The 23,773-nt window shown below is 34.1% G+C and overlaps 1 protein-coding gene across 1 annotated transcript in view; it reads left to right on the forward strand.

Annotated features, from left to right (window-relative positions):
• Positions 1-7,816: 7,816 nt before the first annotated feature.
• LOC129261907 (transient receptor potential cation channel subfamily M member 3-like) overlaps positions 7,817-23,773 on the forward strand; it is a 37,444-nt gene continuing 21,487 nt past the window's right edge. Inside the window, exons 1-2 of the mRNA XM_054899930.2 lie at positions 7,817-8,119; positions 13,095-13,174. Coding sequence (XP_054755905.2) covers positions 8,117-8,119; positions 13,095-13,174 — 83 coding nt within the window. The 5' untranslated portion in view covers positions 7,817-8,116. The remainder of the gene's footprint in view (positions 8,120-13,094; positions 13,175-23,773) is intronic.

The raw sequence follows: 23,773 nt of genomic DNA on the forward strand, positions 1-23,773 counted from the left end.
TTTTCTCCTGGGGCGGGGGTAAGAAGCAGAATATATTTTTTTAATATAGAAATTCGAAAGTTTGGGAGCGAAGCGACCTAGCTTGTCGGGTGCTTTATCATTTTCTGAAGGGAAATTATAGGATTTCATGTGCACGTTTGGTGAATTTGTGGGGGAAAAATCAGTAATACCTCACTCACATTTGCTCTACGGCGGCCATACGGCGAGTCGAAAACAGCCGTTTTCACATTTTTGTACCAGCTACATAATTATAGGTGGTTTTAATAAAATTAATGTGAATAAATTTAAAACGGCTGCATTAGGGGAAATTTGACTGTAGCAAAAGTAACAAAATGTAAGGTTTAATTTTTTTCAATTAATGTTGATACAATAGGGAAACTAAGAAAGTATGTTATGACAATTGAAATGCCTCTTATTTTTCACAAAACAGTTATACACGGTAATAATTATGCAAATGAGATATCGCGAATGATGTTACACACTCAATATTTCTTTTGTATTTTATTGTATCTTTAAAACTCTTTATTGAATCGCTATAAGCTCTCTTCGTCTTTCGTGTCCTTCACTATGAGTATCAGATATTTGGCCAGAACTTGGCATATATTGTACAGCTTTCCCATTTGTACCCATCAGGCATTGCTCATTGAGGTTGGGGCATTGTGGGTAATGTGACATGTCTGTTGGATGATCATCATCCCCCTATCCATTTTTTTCCACATTGGATATCGCTATAAGGAATAATGGCAATTCTATACGTGTTAAGGGAGGAATCAAACTTTGATGATAAAGACAAAATTGAAATATAGGCCTCTTTTTTATACTTCATCATATAATACAGTGCATAACAAATAGTGATTTGATGACGTCATATCGGTCCGGTCATCGGTTCCTCATACCGACAAGGATGTACTATTTTGTGAAATCAAGTGAAACTTTATAATATTATGACTCTTTTTATCTTAAATCCGATTTTGATGCAGTTTTCAGTGTTACACTGACTTTATTTTCTGTTTTAATCAAAATAATGTTTTTGTTGGAAGTTTTTTTTTATGTGGTATTTCCCCTCTCGTCATTCATGGAAGTAGTAGGTTAATCTACTACTTCCACTTACGTACGTGATCGATGCATTCCAATTGCTTTCTTGTGCAAAGTGTATAAGAATAAAGGAGGAAATCAAAGAGAGGATGAAAGCGAAGAAACATAAACTAGAGTTGATGACAGACTTTATTTTGCACGTGCTTTATCAAAGTCTCAACTGTGATTGTTATTCTTGTTCTCTGACGTAGTAATACTTTTTAATGGAAGCATCGCTTGGTCATTTAAGTTTAGCTGTTTGTCATCTACAGAAATCGGGAAATTCATCATTAATTTAAAAAAATGTTAAAGGGCATCGCCTATATACAACGAAAATATACACAAATATCTCGTTTTTGTTGGATAAGGCCTAAATACTCACACTTTTCTAGTGGCATATATCTGGGGTGGGGGGAAGAAAGTCGCAAAAAAATTGAGGAGGGGTAAGGGGGAAGGAAGATGAGAGGAGAAGATCGTAAAAATCATCATCAAACATACTTAAGAAGGGTTCAATTTCTATGTACACTGTGTGTCAATATTCGTTCCCATGCAGGTAAAGCTTTCTTAAATGAGGTAAATAAACATATTAAACTAGACTTTAATTCATTAATGATACACAGTTGTAGTTAATGTCATGATAATAATAATAATGATGATAATTAGAACCAGGGGCGGATCCAGGTTTTTCCAAGAGAAGGGGCATATTTTCCCGAGGAAAATTTGACAAGCAAAAAAAAAATAATAAGGTCCTCACTTGTGTTTGAATGACATATTCTTGAATGACATATTCCCCCCAAATTTGCTGTAACTTTCAAGGGGGGCACACTTGGGTAAAAACGGCATTTTTACATACCGGTTGCACCCCCTTTGGATCCGCCACTGATTATAACATGGGGCGGCGAACCTGGGGGACCGGGGGGAACAGTGCCAGCCCACACTTTTTGAAGCACTGAAAAAGTGCCCTTTTTACGCAAGAAAAATTCCCCCTCACGAAGGAGGACCCGTTTAAGGTGTTATCAAGTGCCTTTTCTCGCATAAGTGCCATTTTTTTTTTTTTTTTTAAGAAAAAAGGCCCCCGATCGTTTTTTGTGCCCCTTTCACCTGAGAAGGCACCGATTTATATGTTAGAAAGTGCCATTTTTCCGAATCTTTACCAATTTTACCGGAAAATGCCCCCCACGAACGTGTTCTGTGCCCCTTTCATCTGAGAAGGACCCGTTTTTGGTGAGCAAGTCCCTCTTGCCTTCTTGTAAGTGCCCTTTCTCGAATCAGTGCCCCTTTTCACCCAAGAAAGGTGCCCCTCACGAACATTTTCTGTGCTCATTGAGAAGGAACCGTTTTATGTGAGAGCAAGTGCACATTGCCTTCTTGTAAGTGCGCTATTTCGTATCAGTCCCCCTTTTTACCCCCAAAAAGTGCCCCTCACGAACGTATTCTGTGCCCCTTTCACATGAGAAAGACACATTTTGCGTGTTAACGAGTGCCCCTTTGAAACAAAACAATAATTTCATTTTTATATGTTACTACAAAACTTGTAAGGATAATCCTACGTGCCTTAAGCTTCATGAGTCATGTGACTGGGGTAAATAAGTAGAGGCGTACAGATGGAGGGCTCTTGCCCCTCCCCAAATTTTTCACGACCAAGAAAAAAAGAGGAAAAGGAAAGAGAGAAGGGTGAAATATGATATATTTTTTAAAATATTAGTTGTCAAAATCTATCACAAAATTGGACTTCGTTAGAAAAATATCAATTTTTTTGCTCGCTCGCTCGCAGCTTCTTATAAATTTACGTGATATGACATATCTAGCCCCCTCAAAATTTTTGCCCCATTACACCACTGTAGATACGTCATTTTTTCTTTGTTTTAGGTTAGTGCCCTTTTCAAAAGAAAATGTGCCCTTTTTCCCTGTGCCCCTCCACTTTCAACTTCACCCCGCCGCCCCTGGATTATAACAACATCAATAGCCCTACTTTGACTTGGTCGCATTTTTCCCCTTCTTCTCCTGCATTGAGCATTTCAGTCCACCCTTGTATAGAGATTTCAACTTGTGGGGGCAGTATATTTTTATCGTGCTTATCAGTGCCATATTCACGATAAAGTATGAATTATAGTGGATGATGAAACTGTTTTATAGAAAATGAGAATGTAAATGTTTTGCAAGGTGTTTTGAGAATGAAGTTTTATTGTTTTAGTGGGCCTACTTGTGTGTGTGTGTGTGTGTGTGTGTGTGTGTGTGCAGCGTTCTGTAACCGAAAAGGCACTATGTCAAAATGACCATTGGATATTGGATTAGATAAAAAAGCAAGAAAGTAAAATAAACATGTTTATATTGTTTTATTGTTTCTGTCACAACCTGCGAAATGAAGAGAAAATGGTATATACAATCATGTAAAATGTTATTAAAAATAAAGTTTACTAATGATTTTTGTAATTCCTTAGGTTCCGAAGTGTATTGAAAAAAAAAAATTTACAATCAAGTAATAACGTATTATTTTTTTTTTCTCACATCATTGCCATTTAACGTTCTCTGTTGAAATGCATTCACCTCTACTAAACTTCCAATAGACGATAGGAATGTTTTTTTACCGTTCACCTATTGTTGATTAATATTGAAACGTTATTTGGAGGGGATTTTTTTTTTCGAAATTTGAATTTATGATTGATTGATGAAGGAGTTATTTCATTTCAAGTTCAAACAATAAAATTAAAAAAAGACATTTAAATACGGAAAAATTCAAATTTTCTATTGAATGAAAAAAAAAAAAATAAACGAAAGTATATGTCTTTAAAATGATTTTTGTAATATAATCTTCCCAAAATAAAAGACTTATTACGAGGCTGAATAATAACAAGGTATGAAAAATGTATTGGGACACCCAGAAAACAAAACGTTACAAAACAGTAGGGCCTACTGCTTACATAATTATAAGAACGTTACAAGGTCAAGACATAACAATACATAATAAAAAAGAAATACAAGAACAGGAAATAAAAAAGCAAAAATAAAAAAATCCGGATATAACAAAACAAGACAAAACGAAACAAAACTGCACAAGGTGCATTGAGACAAAATGAAAAGAAAGAGAAGGGTTGAAATTAAAGTGGTGTGATATGAATGTTATACAGTGCGTATAAAAAAACGGGACAGATTTGAAAAGTCTATAAAATTTTTGTTTCAAATTATGATGTCTTTATTTTGGTGTTAATAGGTGCTCTGAGGTCTTATCTTTCAAATGTCATTAAAAAAATTTAGTTTCGTTCATGCTTGAGCGAACACGGAATGTTTTTGTATGGAGTTAAAAAGGAGGCTTGCGCCAGAATGGCATAAAATGATAAATATGATGATCGGACTTTTTGCTAATCAGCAGGCTTCCTCTTAACCTTATCATTATCTCAGTGCCAAAATTTTCAAATTATGCGGTCAAAATTCATTTTCAAATCTCTTTGTTTGCTTGAATTGTTCTGTTGTTGTTTCTTTTTAATATGTTCTCTTTTAGCTTTGAATATTCCTTCTTCAAGCAAAAACAATTTTTTTTCAACCGAATTATGGGAGAGCTTTTTTTTCAAATCCTTTCATTGTGCGCTACAAAGGTTATGGTGCCTTTTGAACAGTGTCATACAGATGGGCGGGGGTTCGGGGATGCCCCCCCCTCAATTAAAAAAAACCATGACCAAGAAAAAAAAAAGTGGAAACGAAATAATAGGAAATATAGAAAGTAAAATATGATATTATTTTCTGAGTATTATGTCAAAATCTATCACAAGATTTGATATTGTAATAAAAAAGTGGGAATTTTTGTGTGCTCGCTTCGCTCGCTCACAACTTTTTATTACATTTTTCCAGATCTGCAATATCTAGCTCCTTCAAAATTGACTTAATACACCATTGCCATTGAAAGACATGAATCCCTTCCTGTTTGTCCTGTCAAGCATAAGATTAAACTTGGTCAAGGAATCAATAACCCGTTGAAAATGGATTCATTTCTTTTAAACGTACCATAACATAATTTGTTTTACATAATAAAAAGATTTGAATAATTACAAGATTTCCCAATTAATAATGCAAATCTTCTTGCTTGGGTTGACAAAAATTCTTCTTTTCTTCCTTATGAGGGAAAATTCAATTTAAGGTATAAGAGATTTTATGGAAAAAAAAAACACAAAATAATTCAAGTAAATAAATATATAAATTTGTAAATAAAATTTGACAGCATAATTCGAAAATTATGGCACAGATAATGAAAAGGTTAAGAGGAAGTCTACTGATTAGCAAGAAGTCTGATTATCATATTACTCATATTCTGCCATTCTGGCGCAAGCCTCTTTTTGAACCCCCGACAAAAACGTCCCGTGTTTGCTCAAGCATGAACAAAATTTATTTTTTTAAATTGCATTTTAAAGATAAGATTTCAGAGCATCTATTAACATCAAAATATAGATATTATAATTTGAAACAAATTTTGTATAGACTTTTCAAAACTGTCCCGTTTTTTAATACGCACTGTATATCTTGATGAGATTCCTTTCAATGCTCTAATAAAACTGTTCATTGCTTATGAAAGAGTGTTCCAAGTTTTGATGCCATTATTTTGTTCGTTAATAATGTTCGTGTTCTTGGTATAATGAAAGACCGTGTATAAAGTGATGATGATCATTGGCATTCTTTGTAAACATAGTATTTACGATATTTCACAAAGAGTATCGGTTGAAAAATATTAAATGGCCACCCCAAGTATGTGAGATCAAATTTTAATGTTAGATGGTATAGACCTACAGGGGAGGATCCAGCCTTCGCCAATAGGGGGGGGGGGCGGCGATTTTTTAAATCCATATTTTCCCCGATCGGCCGCTCAAAGTTGATTTTTGTTTGTTTCTTTGAATGGGGTAGTCCTATACAGTCACTTTCTAACTTTATACTTATAAAACTACATATATATGCAGTTATCTTATATAAGCCCTATTCAAATAGTGCGAGCACGCAGCGCGAGCTAAAATTTTGGAAATTTCATGTATTTTGTCCTGAAAATTGAACATTCTGCATGGGCAATGTTTGTGATCCTAAACAAGATGCGCATGTAACTAGATGATTACTTCGAGCGCAAAATGCAAGCAGAAACTTTTAATACACGTTCTGGTCTGATCTTAAAGGTACCTGTTAAGGACTGTTTGCAGTATGTTAGTCATAAAGACGGTATATATTTCAACAATTAAATAATGCGAGCGCGAAGCGCGAGCGGAAAATTATTGACATTCCGACCTAAAAAAAATGACATTCTAAGCACTTCTTGTAATCATGAACGACGGTAGGTGTATTATTTAACAATTAATGCGGGCGCGCAGCGCGAGCGGAAAAAAGAGATTTCAGACCTAAAATATAGGGACACTCTATTCATGTTTGGTGAATCATGAAAAGGATGGGTAATTGGGCGTCTTCCTACAATAATAATGCGAGTGCGGAGCGCGAGCAGAATTTTTTTTATATTCTCATTTCAAATTCGATAAAGAACGAGCTGCATGCGTATACATCTCAATAAAAATGCGTGCGCGTTTTAGATTTAGACCTAGAATTCGGGCATTATGAATACATTTTTTAAATCATTAAATTCAATGCGAGGGCGACGTGCAAGCTGAAAATATTTGATATTCCGATCTGAAATTTAAGCCCTATTTCAAGCACTGTGTAGGAAATTTGTGAAGTGGATGTGGATGGCACTTAATAAATGATGTGAGCATGAAGCGCGAGCTGATATTTTTTATCATTATTTTGACCCATGCAGGACATTCCAAGGACATTGAAAATGATGACTATCTTCTTATTCCTAGGCTAAGCGAGAGACGAAACTTGTCAATATTCCATTCTGAAAAAGGGGACAATTCAGTTATTAGGAATAATTCATGAAAATGTTATCTTATTTATTGATCTATACTATAAACCCAATGAGTCCGCGAAATTTGTTGATATAAAAGGCCCGAAAACGTGACATTATAAGCAATTTGATAGGATGCATGGGTTAATATATGTTTAACAATTAATGCAAGCGCAAATCGCGAGGCGAAATTTTTTATAAACTGTCATGAAAAGGGTATTTTAAGTAGTTTGTTATAGAATTGATATAGAGGTATACATAACTATTACTGATACGTTTTGACAATCTTTATCAGACCTGAAAAGGGGATATTTTAAAAACTTTATGGAATACACGAAGACAATAAGGTACTTAGCAAATCGAATAATGCAAGTGCACAGTGCGAGGGGAAAATGTTCATATTCAGAACTAGCAAAAATTGTATATAGTGACATGAAAGATTTATTTTTATTTTTCAAGTCTTATACCATCGCCTTATTATTCACTCGTCTTCCTCCTCTCTTTCCCCTTATTTTTCTTTTTTTCTTTCTTTCCCCCTGTTATTTTTTGCTCCGCCAATAGGGGGCTTGATCCGCCTATGGGCCTCTATAATTATAATCGAGTAAAATTTACACTGACCCAAAATTTTAAGCCGGCTTTAAAGTCTTGATTGTGATGTCTTGTGAAATGCGTTTCAAGTGCAGTAAAACCACAAACTTGTCCACCATTATGAACTATACTATTTCTACATAAAGACTTACACTAAGACCTAGTACAGTATTATCCTGATCATCCTTTGTAGAATTGCTACCCCAAACACGAATGAAATTGAGTATTCTTCATTTCCCAGTCTTCTTTATACCGACGAACCATGTATTACCACTGTATATTTTCAATTCAGGTTGGCCCATTTAAAGATATCATACGCCAAAATAGATCCTTTCGGACGCTGCGGTCACGTTGACATAAACCTCTGAGTCGAGTGGTCTCGTCGATACCGCTGGAGCTCGCTCGGCCGACTGACCCGGCCCAGCCCGCGTCTCTGATCCGGTCCGGGCCGTCCAACAATCGAATCACCTTGTCCTTGGACAAGCTAGCTACTCGCCGTTCTGTTGTTACCTCAAACATGTCCAGTACTTAAATCTTTGATATGTCAGAATACACTTATGTACATAAACCAGCTAACTAAATAAAATGGTAAGATTAATTTAAACTTAAACTAAAAAAAGTAAAGATGATATTTTGTTGCGATTTTTTATTGTAGACCTTGGCTTTACTAAAAAGCCTTTCTGTGCCTGTGTATTATTATAGTAGTAGGCCCTAGGTGTGTAGTCTTGAGGACTCGATCCTCAAGACTAGTGCATGTGGTGGTTTAAGTTCCAGCCGAAAATGTGTAGGCCCAACCTTTCTTAGTCCCAGGTGTTGCAGTTTGTGTTATTGTCATCGGTAATCAGTTGTATGTCGAGTGTGACTTTGTGACTAGTCTTGTCTTTTTCTGTAATTTGTAAGCTGATGAATGCAGTGATATGTCAGGAGATGATTGAACAAAAATCTGTGTTTAGTTGTTGTTTAGAGTGTTAGGTTTCGCCGGTATTGCGATCTCCAAGACGATCAACTCGTGCGCGCTCGGCTGAAAAAGTGAAAAAAAAAAGTGTGAACTTAGTTTGCGCACGATCGTTTTGCAAAGCTTACGAAAATAAATAAAGCAGATATGGTAATGTAATTGTATCAGATGGAGGTTAAAATGCCATAAATTCCGTTGGTATAACATTTTACTTGTTTGGATACCCCTGCTTGCAAACTGTTGATTTCTTGAAGCTTGTCGAGAAGCTCGGATTTTCTCAGAGCGTACGCAAAAGGTAACAAAATTTGCGGATGTTTTGCCAATATTTTCACAAATTGAGACCTTACCTTCAAGAAAATTACCATACTTAGTAATTTTGGGTCGCTTTTTCTGATGGTGATATCAGTTTTTCAAGATTTTGATTTGATATTGGGATATTCGACCGTGCACGAATTAAGGTCACACCACTATTACACACCACCATACATTAACATGTGGCCATTGAGTCCCTGTATTGATCGAGTTAGAACTTCGGTCTTTGTAATTGTTGAGTGGAGCCAACAGAAGCTTTTGGTCTAGTAATAGTATTGAATTGATATTTTTAGTCCATGCCAATGGTAGTAACCTCCCCCCCCCCCCTCCGGCCTAAAGCCAAATAACAACAAAATAATTTTTATTTTGAAAAAAAAAATTCCATTGCCTTGCACTCTGGGATTCCCTCTTCTAAATATGATGGTGTCAAAGACGTGAAAAAGTAAAACGTTAAGCTCAGCTTGAGTCTCCACTAAGAAACTCAATAATTTTGTTTCTACACATTACGGTACATTTCCTAAAAATGATCATAAAATAGTACCAGTAATTAATCATTGGATCAACTCAGTCAATATTTAACAATAATTCACTTTATTATGATGAGTCACAGGTGTTTATATATTTCATGCAAGTTTTGTATATCTAGACAAAAATAATTTGGCTTTGTTCATAACTTATTTGTTTGTCCGACAACAAGTTGAGTATGCTCATACTGTGTAGAACCATATACTGGAGAAGCATATACATGTATTAGAGAACGTACAAAGAACGGCAACAACATTACTCCGTGAATGAAGGAAGCTTTCCTATCCACAACGACTTAAACAGTTAAGAATCCCAACTCTGGCGTATCAAAGAGTTCGGGGTGACATGATTGAAACATATAAACACTTTGATAATTATCATCATTGACAATCTAGAGAACATACCAGAGGTCACAGTAAAATTTTTTTTATACCACTTGAAGACAAAGACACAGAAATATAGGAATTTTTTTTACACAAGACATGGAATGATGTCACTGTCCCCAAGTTTTGAAACTGCTCTAGTAGATGGATGCTGGAAAAACGTGCCAATAAAATATGACTTCGAAAGCCCTGTTCCCGGAAGTGAGCCAGCCATCTTAAGGAGGAAAAACCTAGAACTGAATACAGAGGCATAACATGCCTGCATTTAGAATCTTCCCTTGGAATTCCCAGGTATCAGACATCAGTGAGGATCGAGAGACTGTTGTTGAGTTAGCACAGTTGCTCACTTCTTTTCCACACAACAGTGTGGTGTTTAGTGTGAGTGAGCAAGAATTAAAATATTAAATATAACAAAAGTAATTCCGTACAGAAGTGAGTAACGTTGAAGAGAATTTGGAGTTTAAGGGCCATATTCTGGAAATTGTTTGAGAGAAATATTCTTGTATCTTCAGAATTACAATAAAATCCGTATTCTGAAAATTCTTGTATCTTGTTGTAACTTGTAACATTCACTGAGCTATAATGATGCATAAAGCTAAAAATGGTGCTATCTCTGTGCACAGGAAAACATATCATGATAAACGGTATTCTGGAAATTCTCTTATCTTTGCATTCTCTGATCTTCCTTGGAAAATACAATAAAATTTATAAAAGGTAGGAAGCTAGTATAGTAACCTAAAATGTTGCATGCAATATATTTTTCTCCACCCTGCAAGAACATCTTGTTTTACAAAAAGAGACATTCCAGAGATATTAAAGAGGCGGATTTGCAGACTTTTCAGCAATTTAAAGATCTCATTCGAGATGATGAATTTTTTTCAAAGAAAATATGCCTGGGAGAAAAAGCACCCTAATTTTAGCACAGTAGCTGCAGTGCACAGGCATAAAGTAAGCATCAGAAGTGTGAGGGAAATTATACCTCATTGATCATTGATTTGTAATATAAAATCGATGTTCGCAAATAAAATCTGATCTTCATTCTTAAAGTTATTGATTTAGAGCAAAAAAAAAAATCATATTTAAAAGAAGAAGATATAAATAAATTGATAATAATTAACAAACAAATACATGTACATGTTTTTGTGTGGAATAAAACTATCCTACAAAATTACAATATGCATAGTCTTTAATTTAATTTGCCTTACAACCTTAAAATTTTGAACTTAAAAATAATGTGATGAAACATACTTTAAAAATTATTATTTTGTCTTTACCTTAATCCCAAACTCATCCAAAATCACAGTCCATCCTGCAAGGGCTTGTCTACCTAAGTAATTACGATTTAAATGCATTGTGTCTCCAGGAACTTTACTGACATTGATGCTTATGTCAACAGGACAGACGTATGATCCCCATATTCCAATACTTGTGGAGGATTTGAACTATGAGTTTTGTTATTCTTTTCACCATCTCACTCCTAAAGTTCAGTGAAAGCTATGAATTATCGAGATATACCTACATGTACCTTACTATTAATCCAAGTAATAGTAACATTAATAGAAAACAAGAATAAGAGAGAGGGAATAAATATCTTTGAATTAAAAGAAATATATACATATATAAAGAAAAGGGAAAAAATTGAACAAATTTGGAGAACATTCATGATGGCAATAATAGTCAATATGACACGTTTCCAAATGATAAGAAGAAAGGCCCAGTTTTTAACAGTGAATATAGTCCGTTTGCATTGACTGCTTTCGCAGCACTGATTTACTATGATATGCCGTGTGAGGTCATTGAGGGTCAATGAACTTTGACCATGTTTGGTATCAGTATCAAAAACTTAACCGAGGAGTGGGATTTTGAATTTTCAAGATAATAAGTATGCATCCCTCTTCCATGAGACTTATGTACACTGTATGATGGTTATCACTGGGGTTAGTAAACTGATATCAGCTTATAAAAAAAATTACCAAAGTTTAAAGTTAAAAGAAAATAGTTGCAGCAAAAAATTATTTCATGAGAAAGTCTTTTAAATCAAGGTTAATTGTCACCATATTATCATATCTAGATCCAGTACATTACTGTAAACTTATCTTTGTGATATCATGAAATCTTAGCTCAAAATCAACAATTCTGATGAGCACTAACACAGAAGAGCATACCACAACTGATATTTATCTTTAAGATGTGAATTTTCAAGATAAGCGTTTCATCAATATTTTTGTCCGACATGTTGTCAGATCTGACAACTTTCCTTGTTTTGATTGGCTGAGAACCACTATTATTATGGAAACTATCAGATAAAATGGGACTTGTTGGATAAAACAACTGGCAAGTCCTTTTGTGATATGCTCCCCAGGTTTCTGGGCCAAGGTCAAAGGTCATTTCAGATCTATTAACTTTGATAAGAATTGGTAAGTTGTAGATTATTTTAGAAATATTTAATCCTTATTGGATATCCCAAATAATAACTTAATATGTGTATGTCTTTACAGCAGTATGTAAGAAATGTATTTGTGTTCTCTTAGTACAAGTACCTCTCATAAGAACAGCTTCATGATGAAATATACCTTTGGAAGGCAGATAAAATAGGAGTAAAAAGTATGGGTTATTTATCAAAGTGAAGGCAAATAAAGAAAGGGAGAAAAGGTGTGGGTTATGTATGATTGATACATGCTATGAACAGACCCTTTCATGGGCAAACGGTATTGCATAATAAGTGAATCACTTCCCTAATAATTAAGTGCTGTATGGAAGGATGTAGTTAGTCTGCAGGCATAGACCTTTTATTTTGCAATTCGAACAGTGCATAACATTGTAGAGTCTGAAAGCTGAAGTAGTCACTTGGGCTGCCTCTTTGACACAGACCAAGCGTTTGGAGTGTAGTCTTCACTCTCGAATCTCGATGTTGTATAATCGATTAAAATGGCATATTTGAGTCTGAATTTGCAGACTAGGATGTAGTGATGAGTGTTACCAGTATATTGACTGACCAGGCTGTAACTTTAGACTCGTTATTGTGTAATCAGATTTGAATTTGATCAACTTGTATGAAAATGATATACAATGATGTTTGATATTAGATTTTCTTTCTTTTTAATTCCTTATGAGGAAAATAGAATGAGGTACACAATGATCACTTTGTGTAAGTTTCAAAGTTCATGTGGAAGTACATGTATGTGTATACATATTGTATATTTTCATCTCTTTCAATCTTGCGGTGATAATTGATTATTTAAGGCTTAAACCGATCTAACTTTCATGTTAATTGAAAAAAAAAAACTTCAAAGTAACAAGTTATTTTTAACTGGTTGGAAGTTCTGAATATTCTGATTATCTGATATGAATAAATAATCAATAATTTTGTTTTTTTATCTTCTTGCAGACTGGGAGAGAATGGATAGAAAGCAACTTTAACAAAAAGGAGTGTGCAAAGTTTGTCAGCAGCAAGAGGGATCCAAGAAAGTAAGTTGATTTTTAGATTTTATAATACCTCTTTCAGTAATTCTTAGATTTCTGATCTATGCTAAAAAAAAAAACCTTGGTACCAAATACTTGCTTTGAGTAATTCACAGCAGCAGACTTCATTTCTTTTGTGAAGACCCTCTGAATTAGACTGAAAAGGGAGTCACTCAACATGGTGTCACACTCCACATCCGGGGAGTGTTTCATTAAAGGAATTCTGATTGATTTTGATTTGATTTGATTTTGATTTATTCATATACATATATACATCATTTTCAACATTACATAAATATTCATATTAGTATAATCATTCATATTATATATATATACATGATTGGAGCATCATAAGCTCTATGAGCTTGAGAACGATGTTCCATGAAAAAAATACATACACATGATAAATGAAATTAAGAGAATACATTCAATGATGCGAACATCAAATAAGAGGTAAAAGAAGAGCAAGAGAGATAGAGTAAGGGGTGAAAAACAGAGTGGGAAAGAGAGAACTGAATAGAAAGAGAGAAACATGAAGAGAGTACTAACAATATATAAAATACAAGACATACTTTGATAACGAAGGCTCGTTGGTGAGGTATTTTGTTTGTATAATAATCATAAATGGCAAAAGAAAAAAGAATTACATATGTGTGGTGGTATATTATGTAACCATGCAATGGTAATACAACATATATGACATTATTATCAGCCTTGTGTTTCATATTTTGAAAGAAGGACATTTTTAACTTGCCATTTAAAGGAATTTTTCGTCGGGCATGAACGAATATAAATAGAAAGAGAATTCCAAATGTCAGGGCCAGTATGTCGAATAGATCTATGGGCAAGAGCTGTTCTTGGGTTTTCTAAATGAATATTTGTAGAGGTTCGGGTTGGGTAATTATGAATAGATGTATTGAAACGGAACATTTTTAAAAGGTTGTCTGATGTTTTATCTGATAAAGATAATATAAGTCATTGTAAAATTTATAAAAATCTAATTCTTGAGATCACTGAAGAATCGTTTGAGGGTTGAACTTCTAATTCAACTCATGTATGCATACATGAATGAGGGTGACAATGGACTGTATAGATTTTTAGGTCAAAGGTCATCAATGTTGAATTTTTTGTGTTAACTGAATTACTCTGAGGAATCATCTGTAATCCTGGTTCATGTATGTTTATCTTAGGGAAGATGAACTCTATTATAAGGTCTCATTTCTTGTTTAGCCCCCCCCCCCTCACTCTCAGACCTATTTAATACTTGATACATGTATGATTAACCATCTCAAAACCGACATTAAGTCACCAGGGCAGGTTCTCTGTAAAAAGCCAAACCAGTAATTGGTCTTCAAAAAGCAAACAAAATAATTCAAAATTAGTCTATCCGAAAGACTAAATCTTCTTCTTCATTCTGTCAAAATTTGAGTTTGTAAAATTGAATATAAGACACATGAGTATCATATTTTGCAATAGCATGAGCCTTTGTTTTTGTTGATTGTATATCTTTTTGGGCTGTATATTTTGATGATGAGTGTTAAGTAAATGAAACTAGTACTTAAAATCAATCAGACATGTGCATTTTAATGTTGGGAGTCGAACCTAGCGTGGATACCTGCGACTCGATAGGATTTTTTTTTAGCCCCAGGTGGTCTAGATTGATATAGCCAAGATACATGTAGCAAAGATCAGAAGCTGTTGTCTAGAAAAACTCCATATAAACAACAAACTGTTGCATCAGGCAAGATTGATGTTCCTATCAAGGCTAGGCAATTGAGAGTGGAATGTAGAAGAATAATTGTTTTGAAACATTGCAAAATTCATATTCAGTCTGCGAGGAGAAAGGTTTACTGATTAAGGAAGAACAACCCCTGATGTCAATAAATGATTGGGATCATCTCTCAAAGAAGAGATCCTGATTTTCCTGTTTATTATGCTCATGGACCTATTACAAATGCTCAGCTGTCTTCCATGGAGTGTCAACATTCATGATGTTACATCAGAGGCTCATGGCAAACCAGAGCTGAGCAAGCAACAGTATTATTATGCATTGTAAATAACACAGAATAAATAAAAAAAAATAACACAGAATGTTCTCAGTGAAACTTTCAAAATGAGTTAAAAAGGTTTAAAAATTGAAGAAAAAAGAAATTGAAATGAAAAATGCAAAGGTTGGAATAAAGTTCTTGGTGTCTTTCTTGAATTTGTGTACACGTACCTCATTCATTGATTCCAAGGTAAGATCAACCGGAATTTGTGTGAACTACAAACATGTATAGCAGCACTTGATTAGGTTTATGCTTGTCCTCATTCAGAGGGGAGAGGGGGGGGGCACTCATGAAGTAAATGTAGTATGGGAATGTGTGCAGCTTCGATAACTCATTTTCAGACCTCGATTTTAGTTCTCGAGATACTCAATTTCGCCCAAACACCGTTCAGCCCTGCTCAGCGAGCTACTCCAAAGACCCCCTTATAAGTTATAATAAATCATCCGTTCACATGCAATGTGGTCTCACATTGGCATTGGTCATGCACCCGGGTATTACTACATGTAGTACGCCCTAATTCGCATTTGAGCTAACTTGCTGGCTACTCATTGGCCTCAACAGCACCCGCAATGTCTTAAAGGGGAAGCCCATTCCAATTAAAAGTCGATTTTGATATAAAAAAAATCAAACAAGCATAATACTGGATATGAATATGATATGAATTGATATTATGGATGAGTCAGTGATGTCACTCACTATTTCTTTTGTATTATTTGTATGAATTATACAAATTTTCAAGTTGTGCAGATTTTACAAGGAGGTTCTTCATCAAATCATGATTATAGGTACAACAATAGCATTTCCTTGTGTAAGGGAGATTCAAACTTTTGTTTCACATTACATTGAGAAAATCAAATTATTCATATTTCATATGATAAGATACAGGTACCGTATGTACAAAGTCAAAGGAAATAGTGAGCGGGTGATGCTATTGTTTCCTGCAAACTGACCAGAACATGCATACATGTAATAACTGAAAACTTTTTGTGAAATTAAGCCAAATTTTAGTCAATACTTTAGATTAATACTCATTACACTTCCTATTTTGATGAAGTTTTTAGCTTGTTTGATTTTTCTCTTTTCTTCATTCAAATCACTAGCCTCTCCTTGGTTTGATACAAATGGGTATGAAAAATAAAATTGTATCATTATCGGCTTCTAGATAGATTTGCAGGATATTATGGGTAAAGCAAGGCTCTTTTTTTTTCATGCCGAGAAAAGAAGCCCAAAAGCATGAATAGATTCAAAATCAATGATTCTACGACTCATTCTTGGATTATTCATTGGCAACAAAATGTATAATTATGCCTATAAGATTTATGGTAGGCTTTGCCCAGATATTGTGCTGTACTGTCTATCCAAGTGAAGTCACACTTGCCACTTCTACACATTAGTAATAACCTAATTAATCTTTCTGAGTCAAGAAAGTTGGGAATATTCCTCATTTTCTTTGTAGTGTCCAACTGAATAAAATACTTTCAAGGAAATATGGACAAAAGATGTACTTTTTAATTTTTATCGATATAATTATAAAGATGTAAAATGTGAATTTCAGCACATTTTTAGAAAGGTTTTTCTTTTGTTTTAAAATATTTTATCCATATGGTGAAACAGTTAAAAAAATGGGGAAAAATGTTGTACTTGTTCATTTTGGCGGAATTTGGCAGTCGTTTAATGACATTTAAGCATTTTTACTCAGCTCTAATTTTGCTATTTTCATTTGTAAAATAATGAAGCACTCATAATAAATAAAATATATTGGACTGTAGTACATGCCCAATGCTAGATGACATGTACTTCAGAGTGATAGGATGCTGTTATAGTGCTCTGTATAAAATCAAGCTTATTCATACCAGTCATATTTTGTTATGGTGGAAGCAATATGAATAAGTGTTAATTCTGTTAATAAACAGCAGGTGGAAATCATTAAGCAGGATATGAAGGCATTATGATAATTCACCTGCCTCAATCCATGAGGGGGGGGGGGGGGGTATCATCAGTCCAAGTTTGCATTCTAACCATTTCGTTGGGATTATTCAAGATACCCTTTCTCCACCAGCCCTACATGTAATATTAATGGGGGGATTCTCGCTTTTTTTAATAGTAATTACATAGAATGTAACTTTTATTTGGGGTGTGGTCATTGGGCTCCACATAAGAATTACAGATTTTTTAAAGCATACAATGGTGTGACTGTGGTGAAGTCTATGCAAGGGAAACTGGTTAATTTACCACTAGAAATAGGCAGCCTATGTAGACAGATTCTGAACACATACGTACATGTATGTATGTATTCCTTTCAAATCGGAGACCATTTTCTAGTGTCAATAGCAAAACGGCCACTATAAGACTTTAAGGTTTGATTTTAATCCTTAGTTGACTTGGAAGTCCAATCTTAAGATATATCCCACTTTAATTTATCTCCATTACAAATAATCTTGTGATTGTTATTACTGAGCATGATAATTTGATTCAGATCAGAAATAGGGGGATAATTTAATAACTCAGGCAGATGAAGATGGACAGGCCTAATGAAGTTTGCTGCTATGAAGTCAGTCTAGATCTAGACTTCAGTAGTTATTAGTTTAGAAACCCCCACACTCACTGTATGTAGTGTCCTTTTTTCAGATTTTTAGATTTCCCCCCTTTTTTTTAATACATATTTCACATTAATTCCTCCTGACCTTGACATTATGTGGTGTGAATTATATTTTCCCATGACATATGTTGTGCTCAGAAGGAGGCAAGATGCAATTTGAAAGATAATGAGGAAAATCTGAAAATTTGTGCACAAAACAAATGGATGGGTTGTCTACAAAATCAGCCATTTTGAAGCACGTTTGCCAATTTAAAGATCCCCATAGAAAGTACAACAAGACTTTTTAAACGTCCATAAATTGCTTATTTCATAACCGATTTTGATGAAAGTCTTTTATTAAATTGTTCCTCTCATTTTACTCTTTCCAATAAGATTGCTTCTCTTGGGTTTTGGTTTCCTTAAAGGAGAATGAAACTCTTGGAGCAAGTTAGCATTTGTGAAAGCAGAAAAATCAAAGAATAAGACCAACAAAATTTTGAGTAAAATAGGACTAGCAATAGAAGAGTTATGAGCATTTGAATGTCAAGATCACTAATGCTATGGAGATCCTCCTATTGGCAATGCGACCAAGATCTATGATGTCACAGATGAACAACTCTCCCCTTTTGGACGCTGGCGGCTGAAAATATACCCCAAAACATCTCTTTTTGCTCATTCTAATCATATGACAAACGATTCATTAATGATATAATGTTGTGAAACCTCTGTACTTGTCCTCTCATAAAGAGAACACCTCACCTTGTGATAGACTCTATAAAAGTGAGAATATAAGTGAAATAAGTACTAAAGTAATGAGGGAGTTTTACGTGTGTGACATCACAGATCTTGGTCGCATTGCCAATAGGAGGATCTACATGGCATTAGTGATCTCAATATTCAAATGCTCATAACTTTCTTATTGTTCATTCAATCTTCCTCAAACTTTCAACAATATGTTTCTTTGATTTTTCTCTTTGATATGGATTCAGCTGGTTTCAAGGGTTTCATTCTCCTTTAAATACTGTAGTACTTTTCAAAATAGAATTTGGCAAGTATTTCTCCAGGTCCTAGGGGATATTTTCAGTTTGAAAGCACATTAAAGGGTTACTACAGGCTGAAAACAATTACATCTACATGTAGGGCTGAAATAACCAAGCAAAATGAATTTAGTCAAAATATGATAAAAAATAACAAGTTATGGAATTTGAAACTTTAGCAATTTTTTTAAAACAGATATGCTTGTCATCATCATTAGATGGGCTGATGTCACATCCATACAATTTTAATACTGTAGATGAAATCATAAATATTCTATACTTTGCATATTTCATACTGTGCACATGATATGTCACCCTTGTAATAAAATAAAGTGCAGCAATAAATGATCTTATGTATTAGATAGTTGACAATCCATTTCTTTTTATTCTTGCAGGAAAAAATTAGAATAAACTAGTTTTATATAACAAAATATATCAAATGGGAATAAAGACATCATCAGTTTGCTCACAGAATATCCATAAAGACATGCATAGAATTGTTTCACCGAATTAATGCAAATCTTTCAAATGTGATAACTTTGTTATTCCTTGTCTGATTTTGATGAAATTTTCAATGTTTTGTTTGTCTGTTTTTTTCTTTATCTGTAAAAATCTTATTTTCAGTTTAGAGTACCCCTTTAAGAGAACTTTTTTTAAATCCAAGATGGCAGGTGAGGATGGAAGAATGTGTATTGTTCTGTTTACAGATATATAAAACATGTTGCTTTCATTAATGTTGGCATTATAAAAGTGTTTCAATTTTAGATACCAGCAGCCTTAATTCATCATATCTCTGACCGGGAGCATTTCATGAAAGTTCTTGTTGGACGTTTTATCCGACAGTTACTATGGTAACAGTGCCTCTTGGCCGATCATAATCAAGGACAATTGTCAGACCTAAATGGTTATTGAAATGCTCCCCAGGTTCATTACCCATAGTGCAACATTCTGAGCAGTGTAGTCTTGAAATAATACAGAAGGCCCACTGTACTACATGTACTTCACTACTGTATTTGATTCATTATATCGCAATAATTATATTACCAAGTAGCAAAACAGGAACTTTTCCTTGAAAAAGCATTTTAGCTTTGCAAATTTATTAGCTATTTTTAGTCTCTGTATTACAAATAGTTGTCTCAAATGTGTTTGTCATTTCACACACCCTTTAAATTGATTTAATTTCTTTTTAGAAAAAAAAACAAGTCGAAATGTTTTAAACAAATAGTGCCAAAATTTATTTTAGTAAAAAAAATGTCTTTATTACATCCTTGGATACTATGATTGATCTAGTTAGACTTTATTTTGTATCATGAAGCAGCTATATGTAGGTGTAGCGTTCCTCCATTACCCATTTATGAATTATATAGTAATATGATAGGATGACAAAATAAAGTGTAGGTTACATGTAGTTTGAATTATCAAAGCTGTGATCAGCTAGTCTGCAGGCGCAGACCCTTGGTTTTTGCAATTTGCATAGTACATAATGCAGAGTCTGCAGTAGTGAGACTAGATTCACTATTTACTGTGGCTGGCAGTTATTTGACACAGACAGAGAGTTTGGTATCTCGTCTTCACTCTAATTGGTTAAAGTGTAAAATATGAGTCTGTGCTTGCAGACTAATGATCAGACACATAAATTGTGATTTATGGGAATAAACTTCACTTTTGTGTAAGCAGGCATGCCAAGCCTCAGAATGCAGAACTTCAATGTTGATCTTATCCTTCCCAGACAATAAATAATACATGTATGAGAGTTAAAAATGAGCTGGTACATTGAACCTCTGCTGTTAGAGATAATACATGCACGTCACAATTGGCTATTAAAGCACAACTTTAAAGGCCAGAGTTTTAAGGCATACTTTAGGTTGAAAATACTATGATTTGTACAGATAAAGTAAAATCAGACCACCCCCCAAAAAAAAAGCAAACACTGAAATTTCATCAAAACTGGACAAAGAATAACAAATTTATAAACTAAAATGACATTTCAAAGTTTTGTATTATTTCGGTGAAATTCCGGGGGGGGGGGGGGGGGGAGGGGCACTTCCAGTGACGAGTGGATACCATGTGTGACCATGGGGTTTCGAAAAGCACCCTAAACAACTATTTTCCATGTTCTGAAAATGCACCCCTTAACAAGAATTGGCATGTGAAACCGGGGAGAAACCCTACCATTAACAAGTATTGGAAACAAAATGGTACCCTTGACAAGTAGGCTATTCCCTTGACCCCTAAACAAGACAAAGATATCTTAATAGTTATGTCATGGATGTGATCAGTACGGATGTAGGCTGGCGTTGGCTTAACCTTTAATTTCAATTTCAATGAGCTTAGTACCACCCCACACACCTCGCTCAAATTGGACCCAAAACCCTAAACATCTGGGGCAAAAAGTGCAATTTAGACCATAAACACATAGTTTTCCTAGCGAAATATATATACCCTTTTTCATTATTTTACAGTTTTTGACACCCTTACTTGAAAAAGAGACCCTTTTTATGTGTCTTTTTGGTCACACATGGTATCCACTCCCGGCATGGAAGTGCCCCCCCCCCCCCCCCCGGGTGAAACTACAGTGTGCATGTCTTCTTAATATGCAATGCCAATGAGCAAGCTGATGTTATATTCCTACTATTTCTTTTGTGTTTTTTATGTGAAGTATATTCAAATATGTTCCCAAGAATGACTAAAATGTAATTGACTACCTATACTAATTATGTCGGAGATAATCATCACTGCGATATATTTTGCTAAATACATGTACATGTATGAAAATATTAAATAAAATATAAATGCACACATTGATGTAATAAAAAAGAACATGTCATCAGTCTACATAATTTTTTTTAATTGCAATTTTATTCATGACGACATGCATACAACTTTTCACAAATATTGTTAAATTCTACAATTCAGTTACCTCTTTGATGAAATAATCAGCATTTTGCTTGGTGAATTTTATTCTGTTTATTTAGCTAAAATTATTTTCAGCCTGGAGTACCTTGAGTTTAATAATCCTGACTTCAGAATATGAGCCTACATGTAGATGTGTTTTAAGTATCCATCTTTGATTATTAAAGTGATATTTTGTTATTCCTACATTACTCTCAGTCTCTAGAATTTCAAGACACATGTGTTCATTATGTATGGAAGACTTCAAAGCTAGAGCCTTGGGATGATTGAATTCAATACTGAATAGATGTGATTAATCTTGTATGACACATAATTTACCAATGAATTAATGATTATTGAACTGATTATTCATTGAAAATAAAGACAACTATGACATCATAATTAGGTCAATGTTTTGCACTTGATGGATGCTAATCTATAGGATTAGCTAATCTTAGATTAATAGGTCAAATCCCTTCAATTGATTACACAGTAATGTCAAAGTTTTGATTATTTCAGGCTTATAATGGTATCTGTTGAATATACACTTGTGTGAGATCGTCTTTTCTATTTTTTGATCCATACTTTTAAAGGGATGGTCCGGGCTGAAAATATTTATACATATCTTAATACATAGAATAGAATTCACTGAGCAAAATGCCGAAAATTTCATCAAAATCGGATAACAAATAATAAAGTTATTGAAGTTGAAAGTTTAGCAATATTTTGTGAAAACAGTCGTCATGAATATTCATTAGATGGGCTGATGATGTCACATCCCCACTTTCCGTTTTCTTATGTTATTACATAAAATCATAATTTTTTCATTATTTCATATTTGTGTGAATAATATTTCTCCCTTATAATGAAATAAGTTGCAGCAATAAATATCTAATGCACTAAATCAGTTGTCAATCCAATTTTTCTCGTTCTTGGAGGAAAAAAATTGAATAAACCTAATTTCATATAATAAAATACAAAAGAACAAGTGGGGATGTGACATCATCAGCCCACCTAATGAATATTCATGACGACTGTTTTCACAAAATATTCCTAAACTTTAAATTTCAATAACTTTGTTATTTGTTATCTGATTTCAATGAAATTTTTGGCATTTTGATTAGTGAATTCTAATTTATTTATTAAGCTATTAATACTTTCAGCCCGGACCATCCCTTTAAGTAATAGTAACACTATTGCAGTTTTAATTTTTACAAAAGAATATTTGAACATACATGTACAGGTCTGTATTTTTGACTTATATGTGAATTGTAGGTCACTGAGTCAAGGTCATAGGCCTATGTGATATAGTGATATAAATCAGGTGATATAATACAAATATTTAGTACAATGGTTGGCAAAAAGAATATAACAAGACATGAAGGGTTTAGGACCTCAGTGAAGCAGAGCTTGTGAAAGGTGCCCATAGGCCTATGTTGGCTGATATTGCTCACCTGAGAGGTTGTTTTGTATCAAACATTTGTAATGCCCCATGAAACAGCATAAATCCAAAAGTGATAATCTTTTGACCTTACAGTGAATATTGTAAACATATTTCCTGCCTGAGCATACATTCTAAATTTTTGGAACTTCATCTGCTCACTCAGTGACTATCTATGATGGCCTATAACAAAATGCCAAACGTGAACAGGCAGGATAGTACGTGCTTCATTATTTACTACATGGTCAGCTGGAATAAATTTTGAGTTATTATAGTAGAATTTATTTCTCATTTTAATCGAGAAATGTATAAAATATATATAAAAAAATGAGTTCTTCAAGTACCAATACACACATAGGAATTCCATTTGTCTGCAAACGTAATGGAAGTGCTGTGTCATTTGACACAAAAATTGTAGAGGTTGAGGCATTTGAATCATTTGGATAAAAACACTGAATTTACAAGAATTCAGAATTCTCAATTCACCAGAATAGAAGGAATGTCTCATGTTTTTTCTCTGCACAAAGAGTAAATATGTTACTTCTTGCAGTAGATTTTTTGCCTTTACCACTACCCCTTTAAACTATTTTTTGTTTGTTTATTTTTCTA

Source organism: Lytechinus pictus, chromosome 5 (assembly GCF_037042905.1).
Source record: "Lytechinus pictus isolate F3 Inbred chromosome 5, Lp3.0, whole genome shotgun sequence".
Taxonomy (NCBI): Eukaryota; Metazoa; Echinodermata; class Echinoidea; order Temnopleuroida; family Toxopneustidae; genus Lytechinus; species Lytechinus pictus.